This window comes from Mobula hypostoma, chromosome 14 (genome assembly GCF_963921235.1).
Source record: "Mobula hypostoma chromosome 14, sMobHyp1.1, whole genome shotgun sequence".
Lineage (NCBI taxonomy): Eukaryota > Metazoa > Chordata > Chondrichthyes > Myliobatiformes > Myliobatidae > Mobula > Mobula hypostoma.
In genome coordinates this window covers 52,447,195-52,473,221 of record NC_086110.1, presented here as the reverse complement: position 1 = coordinate 52,473,221, position 26,027 = coordinate 52,447,195, and the positions used below count along the sequence as shown (strand labels likewise).

The 26,027-nt window shown below is 43.2% G+C and overlaps 2 protein-coding genes across 4 annotated transcripts in view; one reads left to right on the top strand and one right to left on the bottom strand.

Moving 5' to 3' along the window:
• The window catches only part of LOC134356293 (17-beta-hydroxysteroid dehydrogenase type 2-like), a 58,977-nt gene that overhangs the window by 28,692 nt on the left and 4,258 nt on the right, over window positions 1-26,027 (bottom strand). Inside the window, exon 1 of one of the 3 annotated variants that reach the window (XM_063067139.1) lies at window positions 22,734-22,893. The exons of the other annotated variants lie outside the window; for them this stretch is intronic. Within the exon in view, the coding sequence (XP_062923209.1) occupies window positions 22,734-22,773 (40 nt within the window). The 5' untranslated portion in view covers window positions 22,774-22,893. Of the gene's footprint in view, window positions 1-22,733; window positions 22,894-26,027 lie in introns of those variants that run through there. 3 annotated transcript variants of the gene reach the window in all.
• sdr42e1 (short chain dehydrogenase/reductase family 42E, member 1) overlaps window positions 22,902-26,027 on the top strand; it is a 71,488-nt gene continuing 68,362 nt past the window's right edge. Inside the window, exon 1 of the mRNA XM_063067134.1 lies at window positions 22,902-22,918. The gene's annotated coding sequence lies outside the window, so the exon portion shown is untranslated. The remainder of the gene's footprint in view (window positions 22,919-26,027) is intronic.

Sequence of the window (26,027 nt, the reverse complement as noted above, 5' to 3'; positions counted from 1 at the left end):
AGGGCTGGCGCTTATTTGGGACAACTCTTAATGAGTAAAAACTAATCAAGAAAATAGCAGGGATTACCTTTGTTTATTTGGGATACTATGCCATTTAATTGGGACAGGAGCCTGTTGCCGAACAGCTTCTAACTTGCATCAGATGCGTGCATTTGTGTGGCCATTAGACACTACACCGTGCTTAAAGAGAACAGTTAAATAGCATCATTTGCATGCACTTGTGTTCAAAAACAATCATTTTTGTCACTGATAGCTGGTGAGAAATAAGCAGCAAGACAATCCAGAACAATTTTGCTGACTGCGGTTTCAAGCATTCAGACTTGGGAAGGCCAGAAACGGCCGGGAGCAATATTCCCTCTGTGGTGTGCGCATGCACACATTTTTGCTACTAGCGCACAAAGGAATTTAAACAGCACACAAAAGTTGTCACCAATGTTCCCTCTAGTTTGCGATGATCAGTGTACACAAAAATCTTCTGCTGTGCAATTTTTTGCCCAGTGACAACATGTGTGCACTAAATAATTTCTTCAATAAAAGCTACATAAACAAGCCAGTTCTAAAAATCTACAGACAAATCATCGCAAACTCCATGTTGTCAACACCATCCACATCAGAAACTGGAAAAGGAAATGTGATTGTGTAATATACTTAAATATACTTAACATGCCGATGAGGTAAAGGGTGGCAAACTTTTGTGCACTGTTTAAATTCCTTTGTGCACTAGGAGCAAAAGATGTGTGTGTGCACAGAAGTACAGCACAGAAACAGTCCCTTCAGCCCATCTAATCCATCATCATCATCATCATCATCATCATCATCATCATCATCATCATCATCATCAGATGCTGTGCCCAATTTGAGTTTTGACTGCCATGGCCCACACATTCCTGCTTCGGGTCAAGTGGATCAATTCTTTGGTATTCATTTCCAGTTCTCTGGCTGCTGTCTCCATCATCATTTGTCTTTGTCTTCCTCTTGCTTTCTTCCCTTCAATCTTTCCCACAATTACCGTGCATTCTAACTCCTCTTTCCTATACACATGAAGTTACGTTGCCTTTTCATGATCTCATACATTATTTCTCTTTTTGTGTTTGCTCTATTCATGACATCCTTGTTAGATATTCGTTACATCCATGATATTCTTTGCATCCTCCACAAAAACCACATCTCTGCTGCTACACAGTTTACTTCCTCATGTTACTAGATACTGTCCAACATTCTGAGCCATATAACATCATTGGATGAATGTAACATTTCAGGACTCTGAGGCAGGTTGTCATGCCTAGTTTAGTATTGGTCGGTATACTCTTCATTCTCGTAAAGGTGTCTTTTGCCATCCCTATTCTTCTTTTGATGTCCATGCCATCTGCCATCTGATGCCACCCAGCTTCCTAAGTAGCAAAAGTTCTGTACTTGTTTTGTGTCTTTCTCGTTTATTCCCAGCCTGCAGATAGGATTCTTCTTCTTTTTGGATATCACCATACATTGTCTTTTTGCAATTGATAGATAGACCCATTTTTGCACTTTCTTCAACAATTATATCAATTAAGTTTTGTAGTTCTTCCTCCATACTTGCAATTAACACAGTGTCATCCGCATATCTGAAATTATTGATGTTTTCACCGCCAACTTTGATTCCCAAAATCTCTTATTTTTTGTAATATTGTTTCACTGTACACATTAAATAAATCAGGGGAGAAAACACACCCTTGTCTATTGCCTCCCTTGTTTTTCATAAACTGACTCACTTCTCCATCTATTCTTACAGTGGCAGTTTGTTCCCAGTACAGGTTTCTGATTAAGTGGAGGTCTTTCGAATCTAGATCTAGAGTTTTCTGTAATATTTCAAATAACTTATTGTGCTTCACTTTATCAAATGCTTTTGTGTAGTCGATAAAACAAACAAACGAATCTTTTTACACTTAAATAGCTCGTTCTGATAGTATCTCTAACATCAATATTGCATTTTTTGTACAGTCAGCCCTCCTTATCCACGAGTTCCGCATGCGCGAATTCAACCAACCGCGAATCGAGAAAACCCGGAGGTGCTCTTCCAACACATTGTTCGAGCATGTACAGACTTTTTTCTTGTCACCCCAAACAATGCAGTATAACAACTATTTTACATAGCATTTACATTGTATTAGGTATTACAAGTAATCTTAGAGATGATTTAAAGTATACGGGAAGATGTGTGTAGGTTATTGTGGATTGGGATCGGAAAAAAAACCGTAAGTTCTCTTACTAAGTAAGTCGGAACAGGTACATCGATATTATTTAGCGTCAGTTAGTCAGATGTTTGTCTTAGTATATAGTATATATTTTACATTTCTATGCATATAAAACACTTTAGAAACGTATGTTTCAACGCTGGGTCAGGATCGGAATTTCCCAAGTTCGATCCAGTGACAGACCGCTCCCGAGCGCGCTCTCCATCCGTGCCGGGTTGATGTGAAGGATCAAAAACCCAAAACCCCAAAACCCAATAACCCAATAATTAAACCACTGTGTTGCTTAGTAATAATTGTAGCTTTCATCAGGGCAGTGCCTTTCTCACTTTATCCTTTAAAATTGTTCCGATCGTTGACCGACTGTAGCCTAACACTTTTCCAATGACCAATGGCGTTTCAGCTCTTTCTGATCGCTTTTTTATTTCCACTTTATTGTCAATCGTAATTGTGATTATTTTTGAGAACAGAAACACTGCGGATTCAGAGCTCCTCCGCCGGGTCCTAATGTCCACCGCACTGAAACAGGTTAAATAAGGTCCAGGGTTCCGCTGGATCCGAAGGTCCACTGAATTAAGACTGGTTGAATAAGGGAGTGGAGCATCCGCCTTTTTTGGTATCCGCGAGGGGTCCCGGAGCCAATCCCTCGCGGATAAGGAGGGCTGACTGTACATTTGTTTTTCACAAAACCACATTGTTCTTTACCTATTTCAGCTTGTATCTTACTTTTAGCTCTTGTCATCAAAATTCTTAGAAGTATCTTGGTGATATGACTCATTAAACTTATGGTCCTATGTAATTCACATTCTATTGCTCCAAGTTTCTTAGGAGGAGTGATAAGTACTGATTTTTTCATCTCTTCTGGTACTATTCCAGTCTCATAAATGTCATTGATTAAATCAGTCAGTTTTTCAATTCCATAATCTTTGGTATCTAATCCATATCAAAATTATTTAAACTGCCTACTCCCGTTGACCTGCACCGGGACTATAGCCCTCCAATTCCCCACCATCCGTGTACCTATCGAAACTTCTCTTAAACATTGAAATTGAGCTCACATGCACCACTTCTGCCAGCAGCTCATTCCACACTCTCACGATCCTCTGAGTGAAGAAGTTTTCCCTTACGTTTCCTTTAAACTTTTCACCTTTCACCCTTAACCTCTAGAGGCATTAGAGGAAGACCAAACAATTCAAAGAGAGAGAGAGCTTTGCATAGGTCGGGGAAAAAAGCTTAACAAAGGAGCGTTTCATGGGGCTCGGCACATTAGAATAGTGGGTATGACTGCGAGGCCAGTTTTCCATTCTGTGTTTCAGATGTGCGGTGTCCCGGAGGCTTCCAGCCTCCCTGATGGCCACATCTACACCAGGTGCGTTGAGGTGGAGCTCCTTAGAGACCGAGTTAGGGAACTGGAGCAGGCACTCGATGACCTTTGGCTTGTTAGGGAGATTGAGGAGGTGGTAAGACAGGAGCTACAGGCAGGTAGACATCCCAGGGCCAGAGGAGATAGATAAGTGGGTGACTGTCAGGAGAGGGAAGGGAGGGCGTCCCTGTGGCTGTCCACCTTAAGAATAAGTACTTCATTTTGAATGCTGTTGGGGAGGGCAACCTACCTGGGGGAGGCAGCAGTGGCACTGAGTCTGGCCCTGTGCCTCAGAAGGATAGGGAACGGAAGAAAAAGGCAGCAGTAATAGGGAACTCTGTAGTTAGGGGGACAGACAGACGATTCTGTGGGCTCAAAAAAAAAACAGGGATGGTAGTTTGCCTCCCAGGTGCCAGGGTTTGTGATGTTTCTGAGCATGTACACAATATCCTGAAATGGGAGAGTGAGTAGCCAGAAGTCATGGTAAATATTGGTACCACCGACATAGGTAGAAAGAGGGTGGAAGTCCTGAAAGCAGAGCACAGGGGGAGTTAGGAAGGAAGCTGAGAAGCAGGACCTCAAAGGTAGTAATCTCGGGACTGCTGCCTGGGCCAAGCGACAGTGAGAATAGGAATAGAATGAGGTGGAGGATAAATGTGTGTCTGAGGGATTGGAGCAGGGGGCAGGGATTCAGATTTCTAGATCATTGGGACCTCTTTTGGGGAAGGTGTGACCTGTACAAAAAGGATGGGTTGCACTTGAATCCAAGGGGGACCAATTTCCTGGTGGGGAGGTTTTCTATTGCTACTGGGGAGGGTTTAAACTAGATTTTCTGGGGGGGTGGAAACCGAAGTGAAGAGTCAGAGGATGGGGAGGTTGGAGCACAAGTAGAGACAGCTTGTAGGGAGTTTGTGAGGAAGGATAGGCAGATGTTAGAGCAAAGATGCACTCAGCCTGATGGTTTGAGATTGTGTCTATTTTAATGCAAGGAGTATCATAAACAAGGCGGATGAACTTTGAGGCGTGGATCAATACATGGAACTATGACGCTGTGGCCATTACGGAGACTTGGATGTCTCAGGAGCAGAAATGGCTGCTCAGTGTGTAGGCTTTAGAAGTTTCAAAAAGAACAGAGAGGGAGGCAAAAGAGGTGGGGCATGGCATTGCTAATTAGGGATAGTATCACGGCTGCAGAAAAGGAGAAGTCATGGAGGGATAGTCTACTGAGTCAGTGTGGGTGGAAGTCAGATACAGGAAAGGGGCAACAACTCTACTGGGAGTTTTTTATAGACCCCCAATAGTAACAGGAATATCAAGGAGCATATAGGAAGGCAGATTCTGGAACGGTGCAATAATAATAGGGTTGTTGTGATGGGAGATTTTAACTTTCCTAATATTGATTGGCATCTCCTTAACGCAAGGGTTTAGATGGGATGGAGTTTGTTAGGTGTGTTCAGGAAGGTTTCCTGATGCAATATGTAGATAAGCCAACTAGAGGAGAGGCTGTACTTGATCTGGTATTGGGAACTGAACCTAGTCAGGTGTCAGATCTCTCGGTGGGAGAGCATTTTGGAGGTAGTGACGACAACTCTATCTCTTTCACCATAGTGCTGAAGAGGGATAGGAGTAGACAATTTGGGAAAACATTTAATTGGGGTAAGGGGAAATATGATGCTCTTAGGCAGGAACTTGGGAGCATAAATTTGGAGCAGATGTTCTCAGGGAAATACACGGCAGAAATGTGACAAATGTTGAGGGAACATTTGCATGGAGTTCTGCATAGGTATGTTCCATTGAGGCAGGGAAAGGATGGCAGAGTTCAAGAGCCATGGTGTACAAAGAATGTGAAAAATCTTGTTAAGAAGAAATTAAAAGCTTATGAAAGGTTCAAAACACTACCTGGGAAAAAGACCTTGGCAATTGTCGGGATGACTTACAGTCATACGCTTGAGCATATAGACATTAAGAAAGAGGATGTGCTGGAGCTTTTGAATAAAAGCATTAAGTTAGATAAGTCATCGGGACTTAATTAGATATACCCCAAGCTACTGTGAGGAGCAAGGGAGGAGATTGCTGAACCTCTTGCGATGATCTTTGCATCATCATTAGGGGCACGAGAAGTACCGGAGGATTGGAGCGTTGAAAATGTTGTTCCCTTGTTCAAGAAAGGAAGTAGAGATAACCCAGGAAATTATAGACCAGTGAGACTGACTTCATTTGTGGGCAAGTTGTTGGAGAAGACCCTGAGAGGCAAGATTTATGAGCATTTGGAGAGACATAATCTGATTAGAGATAATCAGCATGGCTTTGTCAAGGGCAGGTTGTGCCTTATGAGTCTGATTGAATTCTTTGAGGATGTAACAAAACACATTGATGAAGTGTTTGTAGTGTTTATGGATTTCAGTAAGGCATTTGATAAAGTTCCCCATGCAAGACTCATTCAAAAGTAATGAGGCGTGGGATCCAAGGAGACCTTGCTTTGTGGATCCAGAACTGGCTTGCTCACAGAAGGCAAAGGGTGGTTGTAGATGGTTTGTATTCTGCATGGAGGTCAGTGACCAGAGGTGTTCTGCAAGGATCTGTTCTGGGACCCCACCTCTTTGTGATTTTCATAAATGACCTTGATAAGGAAGTAGAGGGTGGGTAAGTAGGTTTGCAGATAACACAAAGGTTGGGGGTGTTGTAGATAGTCTGGAGTGTTGTCAGAGGTTACAGTGAGACATCAATAGGATGCAGATCTCGGCTGAGAAGTGGCAGACGGACTTCAACCCAGATAAGTGTGAAATGGTTCATTTTGGTAGGTCCAATTTGAAGACAGAAGAAAATATAAATGGTAAGACCCTCCTGGCAGTGTGGAAGATCTGAGAGATCTTGGGGTCCATGTCGATAGGACACTCAAAGCTGCTGCACAGGTTGACAGAGTTGTTAAGAAGTCATATGGTTTGTTGGCATTCATCAACCATGGGATTGAATTCAAGAGCTGTGAGATAATGTTACAGCCATATAAGACCTTGGTCAGACCCCACTTGGAGTACTGTGTTCAGTTCTGGTCATCTCACTACAGGAAGGATGTGGATACTATAGAGAGAGTGTAGAGGAGATTTACAAGAATGTTGTCTGGATTGGGGAGCATGCCTTACGAGAATAGGTTGAGAGAACATGGCCTTTTCTCCTTGCAGCGATGGAGGATGAGAGGTGACCTGATAGAGGTGTATAAGATTATGAGGAGCATTGATTGTGTGGATAGCCAGAGACTTTTTCCCAGGGCTGAAATTGCTAACACGAGGGGACATAGTTTTAGGTGCTTGGAAATAGGTATCGACAAAATGTCAGGGTAAGTCTTTCCACACAGAGAGTGGTGGGTGCTTGGAATCACTGCCGGTGGCGGTAGTGGAAGCGGATTCAATAGCATCTTTTAAGAGCCTCTTAGATAGGTACATGGAGCTTAGAAAAACAGAGTGCTATGTGCTAGGTAAATTCTAGACAGTCTGTAGAGCAGGTTACATGGTTGGCACAACATTGTGGGCTGAAGGGCTGTAATTTACTTTAAATTCCTTTGTTCTATGTTCTATGTTCTAGTTGTAGTCCCACCCAATCTCAATAAGAAATGCCTCCTTTCACGTACCCGATCTATACCCCAATTTTCCCTGGGATTAATAAAGTATGACTATGACTATGACTCATAATTTTGTATACATACATCTAACAAATCTCCTCTCAATCTTCTACATTCCAAGGAATAAATTCCTAATCTGTTCAATCTTTCCATATAACTCAGGTTTTCCACACATCCTTGTAAATTTTCTCTGTACTCTTTCTGCTTTGTTTACATCTTTCCTGTAAGTAGGTGACCAAAACTGCACACAATACTCCAAATTAATACTCCTTACCGACGTTTTATGCTACTTCAGTGTATCAACCTATCTTCTGTAATCTACTAAATCATCAAACCTGAGTGAACTGAGTGAACTTCTCAGGCTTCTGATCCTAGCTGGCTGCTGCTCAAAGCTCCAAACTGCCACGAGTTGCTGCCTTTTCTACTCAATTGGCGAACCTGGGCAAACTACGTCTTTTCAGCCTTCTGATTCCATTTGAGCGCTGCTCAAAGCTCCTTAAGTCATCTTGAATGTTGCAATGAAAAGGAAGATTTTGAGGATGCAATTGCTGGCAGCATTGTATGAAGGCAGTCCATTCTCTTCAGAAGGCGTCTGCACAACTTTTGCTAGTTACAATCCATTAAAAGAATGCATACACTGGATGAATATATCTGTTGATATCTATTAGGAACTAATACACAGTTTTATAGTACTGCAGTAGTATTGATCGTGTAGTATTCAGCAGAGGAGGACAAAGGGCTTAATTAGGAAGGGGAAAAAAGATTATGAGAGAAAACTGGCAGAGAACATAAAAACGGACTGTAAAAGCTTTTATAGATATGTAAAAAGGAAAAGACTGATAAAGACAAATGTAGGTCCCCTGCAAACAGAAACAGGTGAATTGATTATGGGGAGCAAGGACATGGCAGACCAATTGAATAATTACTTTGGTTCTGTCTTCACTAAGGAGGACATAAATAATCTTCCAGAAATAGTAAGGGACAGAGGGTCCAGTGAGATGGAGGAACTGAGCGAAATACATGTTAGTAGGGAAGTGGTGTTAGGTAAATTGAAGGGATTGAAGGCAGATAAATCCCCAGGGCCAGATGGTCTGCATCCCAGAGTGCTTAAGGAAGTGGCCCAAGAAATAGTGGATGCATTAGTGATAATTTTTCAAAACTCGTTAGATTCTGGACTAGTTCCTGAGGATTGGAGGGTGGCTAATGTAACCCCACTTTTTAAAAAAGGAGGGAGAGAGAAACCGGGGAATTATAGGCCGGTTAGCCTAACGTCGGTGGTGGGGAAACTGCTGGAGTCAGTTATCAAGGATGTGATAACAGCACATTTGGAAAGCGGTGAAATGATCGGACAAAGTCAGCATGGATTTGTGAAAGGAAAATCATGTCTGACGAATCTCATAGAATTTTTTGAGGATGTAACTAGTAGAGTGGATAGGGGAGAACCAGTGGATGTGGTATATTTGGATTTTCAAAAGGCTTTTGACAAGGTCCCACACAGGAGATTAGTGTGCAAACTTAAAGCACATGGTATTGGGGGTAAGGTATTGGTGTGGGTGGAGAATTGGTTAGCAGACAGGAAGCAAAGAGTGGGAATAAACGGGACCTTTTCAGAATGGCAGGCGGTGACTAGTGGGGTACCGCAAGGCTCAGTGCTGGGACCCCAGTTGTTTACAATATATATTAATGACTTGGATGAGGGAATTAAATGCAGCATCTCCAAGTTTGCGGATGACACGAAGCTGGGTGGCAGTGTTAGCAGTGAGGAGGATGCTAAGAGGATGCAGGGTGACTTGGATAGGTTGGGTGAGTGGGCAAACTCATGGCAGATGCAATTTAATGTGGATAAATGTGAAGTTATCCACTTTGGTGGCAAAAATAGGAAAACAGATTATTATCTGAATGGTGGCCGATTAGGAAAAGGGGAGGTGCAACGAGACCTGGGTGTCATTATACACCAGTCATTGAAAGTGGGCATGCAGGTACAGCAGGCGGTGAAAAAGGCGAACGGTATGCTGGCATTTATAGCGAGAGGATTCGAGTACAGGAGCAGGGAGGTACTACTGCAGTTGTACAAGGCCTTGGTGAGACCACACCTGGAGTATTGTGTGCAGTTTTGGTCCCCTAATCTGAGGAAAGACATCCTTGCCATAGAGGGAGTACAAAGAAGGTTCACCAGATTGATTCCTGGGATGGCAGGTCTTTCATATGAAGAAAGACTGGATGAACTGGGCTTGTACTCGTTGGAATTTAGAAGATTGAGGGGGGATCTGATTGAAACGTATAAGATCCTAAAGGGATTGGACAGGCTAGATGCGGGAAGATTGTTCCCGATGTTGGGGAGGTCTAGAACGAGGGGTCACAGTTTGAGGATAGAGGGGAAGCCTTTTAGGACCGAGGTTAGGAAAAACTTCTTCACACAGAGAGTGGTGAATCTGTGGAATTCTCTGCCACAGCAAACTGTTGAGGCCAGTTCATTAGCTATGTTTAAAAGGAAGTTAGATATGGCCCTTGTGGCTACAGGGGTCACGGGGTATGGAGGGAAGGCTGGGTTCTGAGTTGGATGATCAGCCATGATCATAATAAATGGCGGTGCAGGCTCGAAGGGCCGAATGGCCTACTCCTGCACCTATTTTCTATGTTTCTATGTTTCTATGTGTTCTAATTTTGTTCAGTATCTATATACTACTAAAACTCTCATTCTCCGTTTGTCTGTTTGTGACCTCCAATTAGCACAAACGGTGCATTACAGTGGCACTATTTTTGGCTAAATCGACTTAAAATGCACTAACTTACAGAATGCAGGCAAAGTTCAGGGTCATATATTCGTATAAAATTGCTCACTCGCCAAAATCAACAACCCCGCTTTCACCCGAGAGCCAATGTCAGCCATGATGGAAACCACGACGCGACACCACGACGCATGCGCACGGCCAGCCTCAGAAGCAACTCAAGCTCACAGCAGCAACACCAACCAGAGCAAAAGGGCAGGGCAGCTCTATTTCGAGCGGTCACATTCTGCTAATCACCATCAGCATGTGCAGGATTGGGACAGATCAAACTGTGACCCATCAATAAAAGATAACTAAATCTTATTGTAATGATGTACTTCAAGACACCCATCAAACCCTCTGCTGTAGTCCAAGGACAGCGGTGATCATATCACGTCCATTTAGGAGAGCACCAACCACATCATCAAGAGTAATCAGCATCCTGGAGGCTTTGGTGTTACTGCTTCCTATCCTCTATCCAGCATTAGGTAAAAAAAAATATGGTCAACCTAATTATGCCACGTGGAAAGAGAAGGGGGACAATATGGTCAAGAGATGATGCCAAACGTCGTGGGGAAGTGGCAAGGAGAGGGAGAGAACAAGAATCGGATGAAACCAGGGCCGCATGACTTTAGGATCAAAGAGTCAGAAGAAAAAAGATGAGAGAAGATGAGACAGAGGAAGAGAGGCATGCACATCTCCAAAATGACAACAACTGGCATAGGAGGAGGAGAGACGAAGAGACAAAGGAGCTGAGAAATGCATCTCTCCAGGATCAGAGACAAAGAACAAACAGCAAAGGAGATGAAGAGACGGGGGATGAAAGGGCTGCACATCTCCAGAATGACAAAAACAGGCACAGGAGGAGGAGAGAGGAAGAGACAAAGGAGCTGAGAAATGCATCTCTCCAGGATCAGAGACAACGAATAAACAGCAGAAGAGATGAAGAGATGGGGGATGAAAGGGCTGCATGTCTCCAGAATGACAAAAGCAGGCACAGGAGGAGGAGAGAGGAAGAGACAAAGGAGCTGAGAAATGCATCTCTCCAGGATCAGAGACAACGAATAAACAGCAGAAGAGATGAAGAGACGTTGGATGAAAGGACTGCATGTCTCCAGAATGACAATGAGAGGCACAAGGGTGGCAGATCAACCAGAAATGATGCCATCAAAAGTGTCCTTCATTAAACGAGGAGGAGCTATATTTGCCTTGCCACTCGTCGTTCTTCTTTAATAAACTGAGGTTTTCTTCTTCAATTTCCAAATCAAAGTGATACCAATAGCATTCAGGAAAATTTAATGTTCATTCTGGTCACATCAGACTGCATTACCCTTCTCTCAAAGAGTGCCCCAACAGGTCACCCCATTGTCTAGTTTCAGTTAAATGCATGATTTGTTACTCATTTAAAAGGTAGTTTGTCTTTTTTATACAAGTTCCTTTTTAACCACTTCCATGAAACTTGGTCTAATTGTACAGCTGCTTAATTGCACTAAAATGTATAGGTCCCAATGTGCTCCAATTAATTGTTATGAAAGATCAAGACACTCGGAAATCAGATGTGGGTATTAATACAAATTCTATTCCAAAATTAAATAAGAAAAACCTTTCTGCGGTAACTGTCAAATCCAGTGAGGTGGTCAGCTGTATTTCCTTGTCTTAAGGTACAAATGTCCAGCTTACAAGCTGTGCAGAATTCAGTAATCAAATACTCAAAGAAGTTGCAATTAAACTTTAGTTTTTGATGTTTTCAGCTTGGTAATAGAATTATACAAGGGTGTTTTTTTTTTAATTGTATTCTCCCCAAGAAGCCAGTTTGTTAGCATAAAAGATAATGTCAACCTGTAAATCAACAATCATTTACCAATTGCGAAGCATTAAATAAATATCTTAGCCATTATAAATGACCCGTTTCTTAAATACCTATGTGAAGCTTGAGATGTAAGTGCATCCAAATATATCCATTTATTTCTTCATGTACTTATGTATTTCAATCGTGCAAACAATTTAATTTTTAACCAGAAGTTGCCTTGGAACAACAGGAATTCTCACGTATGTGTGCTTAGTCCACTGCCCTACGCTTTGTATACCCATGTCTGTATGGCTAGGCAAAACTCTGTTTATGGGTCCACAGCTTCGATTCCTGTGGATGTCACGTGATATTAGTTTCATTTACTAAGTGTGATCTATCTATAATCTTGCTTTGCCGGAAGCTTGTAGTTTTGATTCCTGGAGGCGCCACGTGGTTTACTGGGAATCCATGACTTTGTTTCCATGAGGGTCATGTGACGGTATAAGAAGAGTCGCAATCGTTTATTGGGCAGTGGCTCATGAGGGAGTCGCTCAGTAAGGAGTCATTAAGGAAACGACAGGAAAGGAGAGTGAGAGTGCAGATTGCAGGCTTCGAACGAACCCAAAGCCAGCAACACTCTGTGCATTTCGAATGTGACTGACATTTTGTATAATCCATACGTGGATTGTGGCACACACTTTTGGTTAACCCCTGCATGGTCTCGGTTGTTGTGTGGTGACCATTTTGGCGAAAGGGACACTCCCCGTCAGTTATTCTGTGAAATCTCACTCTTCCTGGACTCTTCGAAAAAGGTACTCTGCAGCTGCAAACTCCAGTAACTGTTTCTTCAAGATCGCCTCTCCGCCATATTGTGAATCTCCAAGATCGTCTCTTCGTTACATCGTAAATATACAAGTCTCTCCTTTCACTTATTTCATGAATCACCTGGACTTTCAAAACTGCCACTCTAAAACTGTGATTGAGTAAGACTTTGTTAAGAATTGTTTCTAAGTTTGACTGTTTGGGAACTATAGACGCATAACGCCGTTAACTTCTGTTTATGTTAGTCCTTTGTTTAATTTTCTATATTTCTGCATAAATGTTAATAAATTTAGTTGTTTTGCAATAATCCCCTGACTCCATTCTACATCTATTGTTGCTGGTCCGTAACAACTCCAGTGCTAGCTGCAAATTTGCTGGTGACGCAACTATTGTTAGTGATGTGAGGTGAAGGCATACAGGAGCGAGATTGATCAGCTGGTTGAGTGGCGTTGCAGAGACAACCTGTACTCAATGTCAGTAAGATCAAAGAATTGAGGTGAACTTTAGAAAGGCTAAGACGAGGGAATGCACACCAGACCTCATAGCAATTTCAAGTTCTTTGCTTCAGCATCTCTGAGGATCTATCCTGGGCCCAACATATCGATGCGGTCACAAAGAAGGCATGACAGTGGCTATATTTCATAAGGAGTTAAGGGAGATTTGTTATGTCTCCAAAAACACTCATAAATTTCTACAGCTGTGCTGTGGAGAGCATTCTAATTGGCTGCATCACTCTCTGGTATGGGGAGGCGGCACAGGATCGAAATAAACTGCAGGAAGTTGTAAACTCAGTCAGCTTCATCATGGACAGTAGCCTCCCCAGCATCCAGAACATCTTCAAGGAGTGATGCCTCAAAAAGGCACTATCCATCATTAAGGACCACTATGCCCTCTGTTCATTTCTACTATCAGGGAGCTGGTACGGGAGCCTGAAGGCACACAATCAATGGTTCAGGAACAGCTTCTTCCCCTCTGCCATCAGATTTCTGAATGGTCATTAAATCCAACAACACTACATTACCAGTTTTTAACATACAAACATAGAATGCCGAACATGTCCTGACCTTAGAAGTTACCTAGGGTTAACCATAGCCCTCTATTTTTCTAAGCTCCATATACCTATCCAGGAGTCTCTTAAAAGACCCTATTGTTTCCGTTTCCACCTCCACCACCGCTGCCGGCAGCCCATTCCACACACTCACCACTCTCTGCATAAAAAACTTACCCTGACATCTCCTCTGCACCTACTTCCAAGCACCTTAAAACTATGCCCTCCCGTGCTAGCCGTTTCAGCCCTGGGGAAAAGCCTCTGACTATCCACATGATCAATGCCTCTCATCATCTTATACACCTCTATCAGGTCACCTCTCATCCTCCGTTGCTCCAAGGAGAAAAGGCCGAGTTCACTCAACCTATTTTCATAAGGCATGCTCCCCAATCCAGGCAACATCCTTGTAAATGTCCTCTGCACCCTATGGTTTCTACGTCCTTCCTGTAGTGAGGTGACCAGAACTGAGCACAGTACTCCAAGTGGGGTCTGACCAGGGTCCTATAAAGTTGCAACATTACCTCTCGGCTCTTAAACTCAGTCCCACGATTGATGAAGGCCAATACACCGTATGACTTCTTAACCACAGAGTCAAACTGCGTAGCAGCTTTGAGTGTCCTATGGACTCGGACCCCAAGATCCCTCTGATCCTCCACACTGCCAAGTCTTACGATTAATGCTATATTCTGCCATCATATTTGACCTACCAAAATGAACCACCTCACACTTATGTGGGTTGAACTTCATCTGCCACTTCTCAGCCCAGCTTTGCATCCTATTAATGTCCCATTGTAACCTCTGACAGCCCTCCACACTATCCACAACACCCCCAACTTTGTGTCATCAGCAAATTTACTAACCCATCCCTCCACTTCCTCATCCAGGTCATTTATAAAAATCACGAACAGTAGGGGGTCCCAGAACAGATTTCTGAGACGCACCACTGGTCACTGGCCACCAAGCAGAATATAACCCATCTACAACAACTCTTTCAAAAAATACTGGTGAACGCAGCAGGCCAGGCAGCATCTATAGGAAGCGGTACAGTCGACTTTTTGGGCCGAGACCCTTCGTCATGACTAACTGAAGGAAGAGATAGTAAGAGATTTGAAAGTGGGAGGGGGAGGGGGAGATCCGAAATGATAGGAGAAGACAGGAGGGGAAGCGAGGGATACGAGGAGCTAAGAGCTGGAAAGTTGATTGGCAAAAGGGATACGAGGCTGGAGAAGGGAGAGGATCAGGGGACGGGAGGACTAGGGAGAAAGAAACCCCCTTTTGATCGGCAAAAGGGATACAAGGCTGGAGAAGGGAGAGGATCATGGGATGGGAGACCTAGGGAGAGAGAAATGGGGTTTCTTTCTCCCTCAGCCTCCCATCCCATGATCCTCTCCCTTCTCCAGCCTCGTATCCCTTTTGCCAATCAAAAGGGGGTTTCTTTCTCCCTAGTCCTCCTGTCCCCTGATCCTCTCCCTTCTCCAGCTTTGTATCTCCCTTTTGCCAATCAACTTTCCAGCTCTTAGCTCCATCCTTCCCCCTCCTGTCTACTCCTATCATTTTGGATCTCCCCCTCCCCCTCCCACTTTCAAATCTCTTACTATCTCTTCTTTCAGTTAGTCCTGACTAAGGGTCTCAGCGTGAAACGTCGACTGTACCTCTTCCTATAGATGCTGCCTGGCCTGCTGCGTTCACCAGCATTTTTTGTGTGTGTTGCTTGAATTTCCAGCATCTGCAGATTTCTTTGTGTTTACAACCACTCTTTGCCTTCTTTGGCAAGCCAGTTCTGGATCCACAAAGCAGTGTCCCGTTGGGCCCCATGCCTCCTTACTTTCTCAATAAGCCTTGCATGGGGTACCTTATCAAATGCCTTGCTGAAATACATCTACGGCTCTACCGTCATCAATGTGTTTAGTCACATCCTCAAAAAACTCAATCAGGATCGTAAGGCATGACCTGCCTTTGACAAAGCCATGCTGACTATTCCTAATCATATTATGCCTCTCCAAATGTTCACAAATCCTGCCTCTTAGGATCTTCTCCATCAACTTACCAACCACTGAAGTAAGACTCACCGGCCTATAATTTCCTGGGCCATCTCTACTCCCTTTCTCGAATAAGGGAACAACATCTGCAAACCTCCAATCCTCCAGACCTCTCCCGTCCTCATTGATGATGCAAAGATCATCTCCAGAGGCTCAGCAATCTCCTTCCTCGCCTCCCACAGTAGCCTGGGGTACATCCCATCCGGTCCCAGTGACTTATCCAGCTTGATACTTTCCAAAAGCTCCAGCACATCATCTTCCTTAATATCTACATGCTCAAGCTTTTCAGTCTGCTACAAGTCATCCCTACAATCGCCAAGATCCTTCTCCATAGTGAATACTGAAGTAAAGTATTCCTTAAGTACCTCTGCTCTCTCCTTCAGTTCCATACACTCTTTTCCATTGTCACACTTGACTGGTCCTATTCTCTCACGTTTTATCCTCTTGCTCTTCACATACTTGTAGAATGCCTTGGGGTTTTCCTTTATCCTGCCCACCAAAGGCCTTCTCATGGCCCCTTCTGGCTCTCCTAATTTCCTTCTTAAGCTCCTTCCTGCTAGCCTTATAATCTTCTAGATCTCTATCATTACCTAGTTTTTTGAACCTTTCGTAAGCTCTTCTTTTCTTCTTGGCTAGATTTACAACAGCCTTTTTACACCATGGTTCCTGTACCCTACCATCCTTTCCCTGTCTCATTAGAATGTACCTGTGCAAAACCCCACACAAATATCCCCTAAACATTTGCTACATTTTTTCTGTACATTTCCCTGAGAACATCTGTTTCCAATTTATGCTTCCAAGTTCCTGCCTGATAGCCTCATATTTCCCCTTACTTCAATTAAACGTTTCCTTAACTTGTCTGTTCCTGTCTCTCTGCAATGCTGTGGTAAAGGAGATAGAATTGTGATAGATTTTTTCTCTTTTTGCACTACTTTTTAAACTTTTTAAATAAAATACATTTCTTACTACAATTTACAGTTTAAACATAGAAACATATGTATTATTATGTATTCCAATGTACTGCTGCTACATAACAACAACATTTCACAACATATGCCAGTTGTATTGAAATTGATTCTGATGCTGAAATAAATCAGATTAAATTGACTATGATTGAAGTGGAATGATAAAACTTAAGGGAATTAGGTCCCTGCCAAGTACGTAAACATGTGGAAGCAGATGCTGAAGGGTTATACAAGAGTTTTATTACAAATGGATAAACAAATCAGTCCTGATTGATATCATTCGAAGTCGTGAACTACGTCTTGCAAGTGAAACAATGGGACAAGTCTTTGACTGTCTGAAGAACACCTGTTCTTCCATTGTGGTCCCCAAAGCAGTCTGTCTGCTGGAAGGCCAGAATTGTGTGGCCCAAGACAATGTAGTGGAGTGTTGCATCTTCCCTGGAAGAAGTAGCCATGTTCCCTCATGGAGGGCTGGTTGCCTTCCACCACAGGCTTGCTGACTGTCAAATCTCTCACTGGAATTGACCACTCCTTGACATTCACACATTTTTTAAAATACCCAAAACTTATTAAAGACAGAGATATTTGAAAAGTTCAGATTGAAATTTATTTATCACGTGTAGGTACATTGAAATACGCAGTGAAATGTGCCATATGCATTAACAACCAACACATTAGGGATGTGTTGGGGGCAACCCACAAGTGCATCCACAGATTTCAACGACCATATCGCATTCCTTCAATGCTTAGCAGAACAACACAGAATACAACAAAGCAGAACACAACAAGCAGAGGAACAACAGCAAAAGCAAGTCCCTTTCCTCCATCCCACCCACTCTGGCCATTGACCTTTGACTTCCACACTTCCAGTTGACCTTCAGACTTTGATCTCCTGGACTAGCTGAGGACGGAATCCCGAAATCCAGGTTCTGTCGCTGGGCACGCCAACTGACCAGCCCTTGTGCTTCCTGGTGCCTTAACCTCACATAGACATCTGATTCTGGGACAGCCCGACAACCACAATCGTCCTTTGTCACCCATCCACATCAATGCCCTTTGTGCACTTGAGTGGAGGACTAGACTCAGGATGACATTCATCATCCATCCATGTCGCTGGACTTTGAGCATGGAGTGGAGCAGCAATGCCCATGTTGTTGGCCTTTGAATGCAGAGTGGAGGCCTGTAGTCCACATCCCTGTCCCTAAACCCTATCCTGATCCTTAACTCTTCTTTCTGTCCCCAAAACTATCAGTAGTTAAAAGTAACATGCACAAAATGCTGAAGGAACTCAGCATCCATGGAAATGAACAAATTGTCGATGTTTCAGGCCGAGAAAAGGAAGGGGTAAGGGCACCAGATTAAAAAGGTGAGAGCTGTGTAAGAAGGATAGCCAGAAGCTGATAGGTGAATTCAGGTGGGTGGGAAAGATAAAGAGCTAGAGGGGAAGGAATCCAATAGGAGTGGAGAGTGGACCATCAGAGGAGGAGGGGCACCAGGGGCAGGTCAGGGGCAGGTGAGAAGAGGTAAGAGGCCAGAATGGGAAATAGCAGAAGGGGGAGGGGAGGAATTATTTTAACCAGAAGGAGAAATCAATATTCATTTCATCAGGTTAGAGACTACCCAGATGGAATATTACTTAAAAATATTAATATTTTTAAAGAAATTACAATACTAGTCTTCTCAAGCTTGTTGCTGGGTTCTGTTCCTGAGAACAGTTGATAGCCTGGACAGTTTGCAAGTTGCAGATGAGGCCACGAACCTAGTTCCCAGGGAGTAGAAGATGCCTGCAGTCTGTAGCAGTCAGTACATCTATCTGCTGGTCTCCATAATGGTTGTTCAGATGCACATAAATCAGTCATTTGTAAACTGAGGAGGACCTGTTCTATGTAACAGTCACTCGTACTTAAAAGTTATACACTTAAATTGCTAACTCAGGCATTGTTCCTCTTCATTGAAAGTACACTTAATCTACATTCCAGGTGCAACTTTTCTGGAAGGCATAAGGACAATTTTAGTTTACATGGAGATTTTGACAAGAGATTGCCAGGTTCTGTTAGGGATCATTACTTGGACAGTGAACAGCGTTGGGCAGTCTAACTATGGATTAACTAAAATGAGAACTCTTCTTCAGGAAATAAAACCTGAACACGATATTTAACTTTCAGCTGATATCTTTTGGCTAGAAAAAACAATCATTCTGATTCTGTCTCATTGAAACTACATGAGGAAAGACAATAGATGAATGTTCCTAGTATTATCATATTGTTAAAGGTGTTTTCCTGCCATTTACAGCACAGTTTAGAAGATAATCTGTTTGTCACTTGACCTGTAATTGCATAGTCAGAGAGGTATCCTTCAACAGAGTCACAAAAGGAGTATAGTTTAGGTGTTTGGCTTTTGGAACCAATGTTGAATATTCAAAGATGTTCTGATAGTTGGGATGTGCGACCATTGTAAATATGTAATTCTGTAAATTTACCTCACTATATTTCAAATGTTAAATTAAGTAGGAGATTACAATTGACAAAGTATCTCGGCCTGAAATGTAGACTGGTTACTCTTTTCCCTCGATGCTGCCTCTGGCATTTTGAGCGTGTTATGTAGCAATTGAAACTCCAGTTTATCATTTAATGTTATCTTTGTGCCGCTCCCTCCTGGATGCTTGCTTTGTAAATAAAGACTTTTATATTTCCCAGTTACAGCTTCCACATGGCTCAATTTTAACCAGTCACACAATAAGGGGGATATTAGAACAAATCAAACTGGTAAATCATAATAATCACCACTCCACAGCCACACTTGACTCTGGAAAAGTCACAGCCTAAGAATAAGCGCGTTGGAATGGCATTTTAGTAACCTCAATCCCTTCGTCAGGAGCACGAAGTAAGTAGTGCCAAAGCCTGCGGACTTCACACTGGCCTCATTAGTCACCTTTGAACCCAGAAAACTGAAATGGATGTCATCTCCAGAACCAAGGGATATCCTAAAAAGAAGGCAAAAGATTGAAAAGAACTCCAACTGTAAAATGCACTTCATTACAGATTTACAGATTTATTCAACAAAAAGGCAAAACACCCTTCTTCACATTTGGAACATTTGGAAATCTACCTCTAGGGAGGTGGGTCTGAGAAAATAGCACAAAACAATGATATCTTAGGCTCTTAGCTTGCATATTTGATTAATACATTTTCACTAAGATTTACAAAAGTAAAGGTTTGTCCAATTGTGAGAAATTGCCGACAATTCAATTGCCGCAGAACAGAGGAACTTTGCGCTTCAGGTTTAGACACGTGATCGAGCTGAGTCAAAAACAAGGAAAAATCCAGCAGCATGTTCTAAGAGCAAATGCAGTCATGTAAGCCAAGGGAACTTTGTACCAGTCCCTACTTCACAGAAGACACAAGCCTTACCTTTCAGAACGATCCAGTAACAGCTTCTCCCCGTCCACCCATTCACCATCAGATTTCTGAACAAACCATGAAACTGTTACTCCTCTTTCTTGCATAATTGATTTATTTTTTGTAATTCATAATAATTTTACATCTTTGAACTGTACTGCTGCTGTAACTGAACAAATTTCATGACACCTAAGTCATTAATGATAAATTTGATTCTGTTTCGCATCCTATCCAAGGCAAGGACAGAGTTATTTTAACAAGCTCATTTAATAGTTAAAAGGCCTACCACTTCTTAAAGGGAGAATGAACTGCAGTATATTTTTCTAAATTCTAAATGGCAGTGGAAGGGCACCCTGGCTTTTGTCCTTGAAGGAAGTGGGAGGAGGAAATGTCTTATCTTTCCACCACTGCAGCAAGCTGATATCCTGCCACGTGTGTGGTAACAGCAGCCAGAGGTGGGAGGGAGGTGGAAGAAAAATCAATGGATGTCATTTGCATCGGGTATTACTGAGGGTCCGGCTTCTGGATATCCGAAGGAATTGTGCTGTCTTCCTTTTCACTTTCTTAAATCTTACACCACCATGCGATGTAAAATGCTACTGCTTTGAATAATTACAACTTTTTCATGATTCTAACTGCACAGTGTGAATGGAGAAGGACAAGATGGGGAGAACACCCTCAACATGAGTAGGATATTCATATACAGAACCAAGACATTGGAAGGATATAACTGGCAGAAGCATCAATGCAGTTCAATGTCCTAGTACATCAATCACATGGAAGGCAGGTGAGAGAATTGGGCAAAGAAGAGATATAAAACTGAAGCAATATGGATCCTAAATGACGCTATAGCCACGGTTCTATACACCATTCTTACACATCTGTAGAAGAAGGATACTTATGTGAAAATGCTGTTCTTGGACTACAGTTCAGAACTCAACACTATTAATTCCCTCCAGACTTGACAAGAAGCTCAAAGACCTCGGCCTTCACCCTGCCTCATACAGCTGGATCCTGGATTTCCTGTCAGATCGCTGGCAGGTGTTAAGAGTGGGCTCCCTCACCTCTGCCCCTCTGACCCTCAAAACAGGAGCCTGTCAAGGCTGTGTCCTAAGCCCCCTCCTTTACTCTCTATATACTGTGATGCCATCCACAGCTCCAATCGGCTAATTAAATTTGCTGACGATACTACATTGATTAACCTAATCTCAAATAATAATGAGGCAGCCTACAGAGAAGAAGTCGTTGCCTTGACACAGTAGTGTCAAGAAAACAACCTCTCCCTCAATGTCGCAAAAACAAAGGAGCTGGTTGTGGACTACAGGAGGAATGGAGACAAGCTAACCCCTCTTGACATCAATGGATCTGGGGTTGAGAGGGTGAACAACTTTAAGTTCTTCGGCATCCACATCACCGAGGATCTCACGTGGTCTGCACATATTGGCTATGCAGTGAAAAAAGCACAACAGCGCCTCTTTCACCTCGGATGATTGAAGAAGTTTGGTATGGGCCCCCAAATCCTAAGAACTTTCTATAGGGGCACAATTGAGAGCATCTTGACTGGCTGCATCACTGCCTAGTATGGGAACTGAACTTCCCTCAAGCACAAGACACTGCGGAGATTTTTGCAGACAACCCAGAGCATCTGTAGATGTGAACTTCCCACTATTCAGGACAATTACAAAGACAGGTGTGTAAAAAGGGTCCGAAGGATCACTGGGGACTCGAGTCACCCCAACCACAAACTGTTCCAGCTGCTACCATCCGGGAAACAGTATTGCAGCATAAAAGCCAGGACCAACAGGCTCCGGGACAGCTTCTTCCACCAGGCCATCAGACTGATTAACTCACGCTGATACAATTGTATTTCTATGTTATATTGACTGTGCTGTTGTACATACTATTTATTTCAAATTACTAGAAATTGCATGTTGCCCATTTAGAAGGAGATGGAATGTAAAGATTTTTGCTCCTTGTGTATATGAAGGCTGTAAGTAATAAGGTCAATTCAATTCAATAAATATCCTGCAGTCTATCTGCAAAGCCAAGAGAATCACAGCTACAAAAAGGTTTTCTGGCCCTTTCCTGTCCAGGAATCCAGTGCCTATCAGCAGCCTCAGTTCCTTGTGTCCGATGATCCTAGAGTGGCCATTCAAATTGTAATCATGATGCGAACAGTCTGGCATGACAATGTGATCCCCTACTTACTCCAGTCAAAGTGCTGTGACCACCAGAAAAAAAACAGCCTTTCAGACATCTGTCATCACTGTACCACTTCCACTGCCCCAATAGTTCTGGTTCCCTAAAAGTGGAAATCAGATCAATTTCCTTTCGATTTCAAGCAACACACACAAAATGCTGGAGGACATCAGCAGGCCAGGCAGCATCGATGGAAAAAAGTACAGTCAACATTTCGGGCTGAAGGTCTTCCTGGCCAGCTCAGTTGCCCTAGCAGTTTGTGTGTGTTGCTTAGGTTCCCAGTATCTATAGATTTTCTCTTGTTTGCCCTTTGGATTACAGTTTATCGGCAATTCTCTAAGGTATTCCAAGGGCGTCAGTTTGCTTTAAAGTATGACGCAGTCCAAATCAAATAGTTGAAAAAATTAACATTGAATCTGTTTGTTAGCTTATTGGGTTTTGTTGTTCAGCTCAGTTCAATAAAGTTGTTCTTTCACAACTTCTATGCATGCAACTCACCATGACAGTTGGCAACAGTCCACTGAAAATCAGATGACATGAACGGATAAATAAATTAAGCAATCTTATTAATGCAACATACATCAAAGTTGCTGGTGAACGCAGCAGGCCAAGCAGCATCTATAGGAAGAGGCGCAGTCGACGTTTCAGGCCGAGACCCTTCGTCAGGACTAACTGAAGGAAGAGTGAGTAAGGGATTTGAAAGCTGGAGGGGGAGGGGGAGATGCAAAATGATAGGAGAAGACAGGAGGGGGAGGGATAGAGCCAAGAGCTGGACAGGTGATAGGCAAAAGGGGATACAAGAGGATCATGGGACAGAAGGTCCGGGAAGAAAGACAAGGGGGGGGGTGAGCCAGAGGATGGGTAAGAGGTATATTCAGAGGGACAGAGGGAGAAAAAGGAGAGTGAGAGAAAGAATGTGTGCATAAAAATGAGTAACAGATGGGGTACGAGGGGGAGGTGGGGCCTTAGCGGAAGTTAGAGAAGTCGATGTTCATGCCATCAGGTTGGAGGCTACCCAGACGGAATATAAGGTGTTGTTCCTCCAACCTGAGTGTGGCTTCATCTTTACAGTAGAGGAGGCCGTGGATAGACATGTCAGAATGGGAATGGGATGTGGAATTAAAATGTGTGGCCACTGGGAGATCCTGCTTTCTCTGGTGGACAGAGCGTAGATGTTCAGCAAAGCAGTCTCCCAGTCTGCGTCGGGTCTCACCAATATATAAAAGGCCACATCGGGAGCACCGGACGCAGTATATCACCCCAGTCGACTCACAGGTGAAGTGATGCCTCACCTGGAAGGACTGTTTGGGGCCCTGAATGGTGGTAAGGGAGGAAGTGTAAGGGCATGTGTAGCACTTGTTCCGCTTACACGGATAAGTGCCAGGAGGGAGATCAGTGGGGAGGGATGGGGGGGACGAATGGACAAGGGAGTTGTGTAGGGAGCGATCCTAATGCTAATGTAGGAATACTAAGCACATCTTTCCCTCCCCCCCCCTGCATTCCACAGGGATCGAGAGTAGCAGTCAAATACGCTGGGTTTACCCCGAGAAAGACTACAATGACCATGAAGCCTTGCGCGGGCACCAGCGCGCATGCGTGTACGGTTTTTTTCTACAAATCGTTTTTGGCGATTCTGTTCGGGGGATCTTAATCACGACCGGAATATCGGTGATAAGTAGCTAATACACTCAATTTCCTTTCTAAAAGGGTTTATCTAACGAATTTAATATTAAACACACAGCGCATATTTTCCTCACATGAATATAGCGATAAGTCAATTGTCAGGGGAGTTTGAAGTAAGTTTTGAACGAACTTCCAGTAGAAGTGGTAGAGGCAGGTTCGATATTATCATTTAAAGAAAAATTGGATAGGTATATAGACAGGAAAGGAATGGAGGGTTATGGGCTGAGGGCAGGTCGGTGGGACGAGGTGAGAGTAGTGTTCGGCACGGACTGGAAGGGCCGAGATGACCTGTTTTCATGCTGTAATTGTTATATGGTTATATAAGTCAATAGCATCATAACATTTTAAGTAACGTTTGGATATTAAACATGCAGCGCATATTTTCCCCATATGAACATATAAAATCATTGCAACGCACCAATATCGCTGAATCAGTGGGAGCCCTGAGCTTGTTTCCCTGCAACAATATGGTCCTATTGAGGGGTGATGGGAGACAGAGATACTCAAAGGGGGTTCCTTATGTCCAGTCTATTCCGCAATTTAGTTTTCGTTGCATTCATTGCAGAGATATGTTGGAAATGGAAGCAACGTCTTCAGTGCCTTCGTGGCTATCTCAGGATTTTTACCCTTGACTTTGATACAGAATGCCGGCAGAGATGTCAGGTCAAACATACTTTTCAGCACACCGTCATTTGCAAGCTCGAGGAGTTGATCTCCTTCCTGCGCGGACATGGATGATGCGCGGGTAATGACCTCGCATGCGTAATGGCTCAACAGTGGGCATGACAAGGAATGAGGAAAGGTGCAGCTGACTCCTATCGCCAAATCATATCGCTTCCTCATGGCCTGGTAGCGCATGCTTTGCGGCCCGGTGGTTGGGGACCGCTGGGCTACACGATTGCACCTAATTTTTATTAGCCTGCTTCCAGCAATCAAACTCAGAAAATGAACACAGTTAGCCTCTAATTTTATTGAAGTGATCACATTTACAATAATAGAATAGGCAGAAAATGAATGAATCACAATATTATAACACAATATTTCATAATGCATTTTGCTCACATGTCACAGTGCATCGAACAGTGTCACCTATTTTTCACTTGCTGCTTCCAGACACCTGACATCTCTTGGCTTTAACCAGCCTGTCAACATCAGGAACCAGTTTCTGGGCAGTTGTGATTTTCATAATGTCATTTAGATGTCTGTGCGTCAGCTGTGTGCGCAGTTTGGATTTGTTAATGTTCATTATAGAAAACGCCTGCTCACAGAGATATGTTGTACCAAACATGCAAAGGATCTTTGAGGCAAAGTCTGTCATCTTGGGGTACATCAGTCCCAGGTATTGATAGAATGAGTCCAGACCCACAGTCTCAAATTTATATTTCAAAGCCGAGTTACACTGAATTTCAATTAGTTCCATTTGGAGTTCCTCCGGCACATGTGATGCTGCGTTGGTGGCAAACGGCGAGCAAAATAGTGAGAATTCCTTCTCGAGCTGAGTGAAGACTTGGAAACGATTCTGTAACTCACTTTTCAGCCGTGATATTTTGTCCTTGTACCTGTCCATGTTGTCATTATTCCCATCAGCGACACGCACAGACTGCAAAGAGGGGAAATGGGCTGGGTTGCTCCAGGGTAGTTGCCTCTCCCACAGGCCTAATTTAATTTGAAAGGCACGAATGCTGTCGTAGTATTCCGTAACAAGTTTGTAGCGGCCTTGCATGTTAGCATTAAGCACATTTAAGTGCTCTGTTATAACCATCAAAAATGTAAGATCATGAAGCCAGTCTGGGTCATCCAGCTCTGCCACTGGCTTCCCTTTCTCGTTCATGAATAGTCCAATTTCCGTACGTAATTGAAAAAAATGTTTGAGCACAACACCTATGCTGAACCAGCGAACTTCAGTGTGGTAGGGTAGGCTGTGTCCAATATTACTTTTGGACAAAAGAGTGTCAAATTGCCAATGGTTGATTCCCTTGGCTCTAATAAAAATTTACCGTTTTGATTACTCCATCCATGACATTGTCCATTTTCAGGCTCCTGCTGCATAAGGCCTCTTAGTGTGTAATACAATGAAAATTCCGGAATTCCTGCTCTGGATTCTCTAAC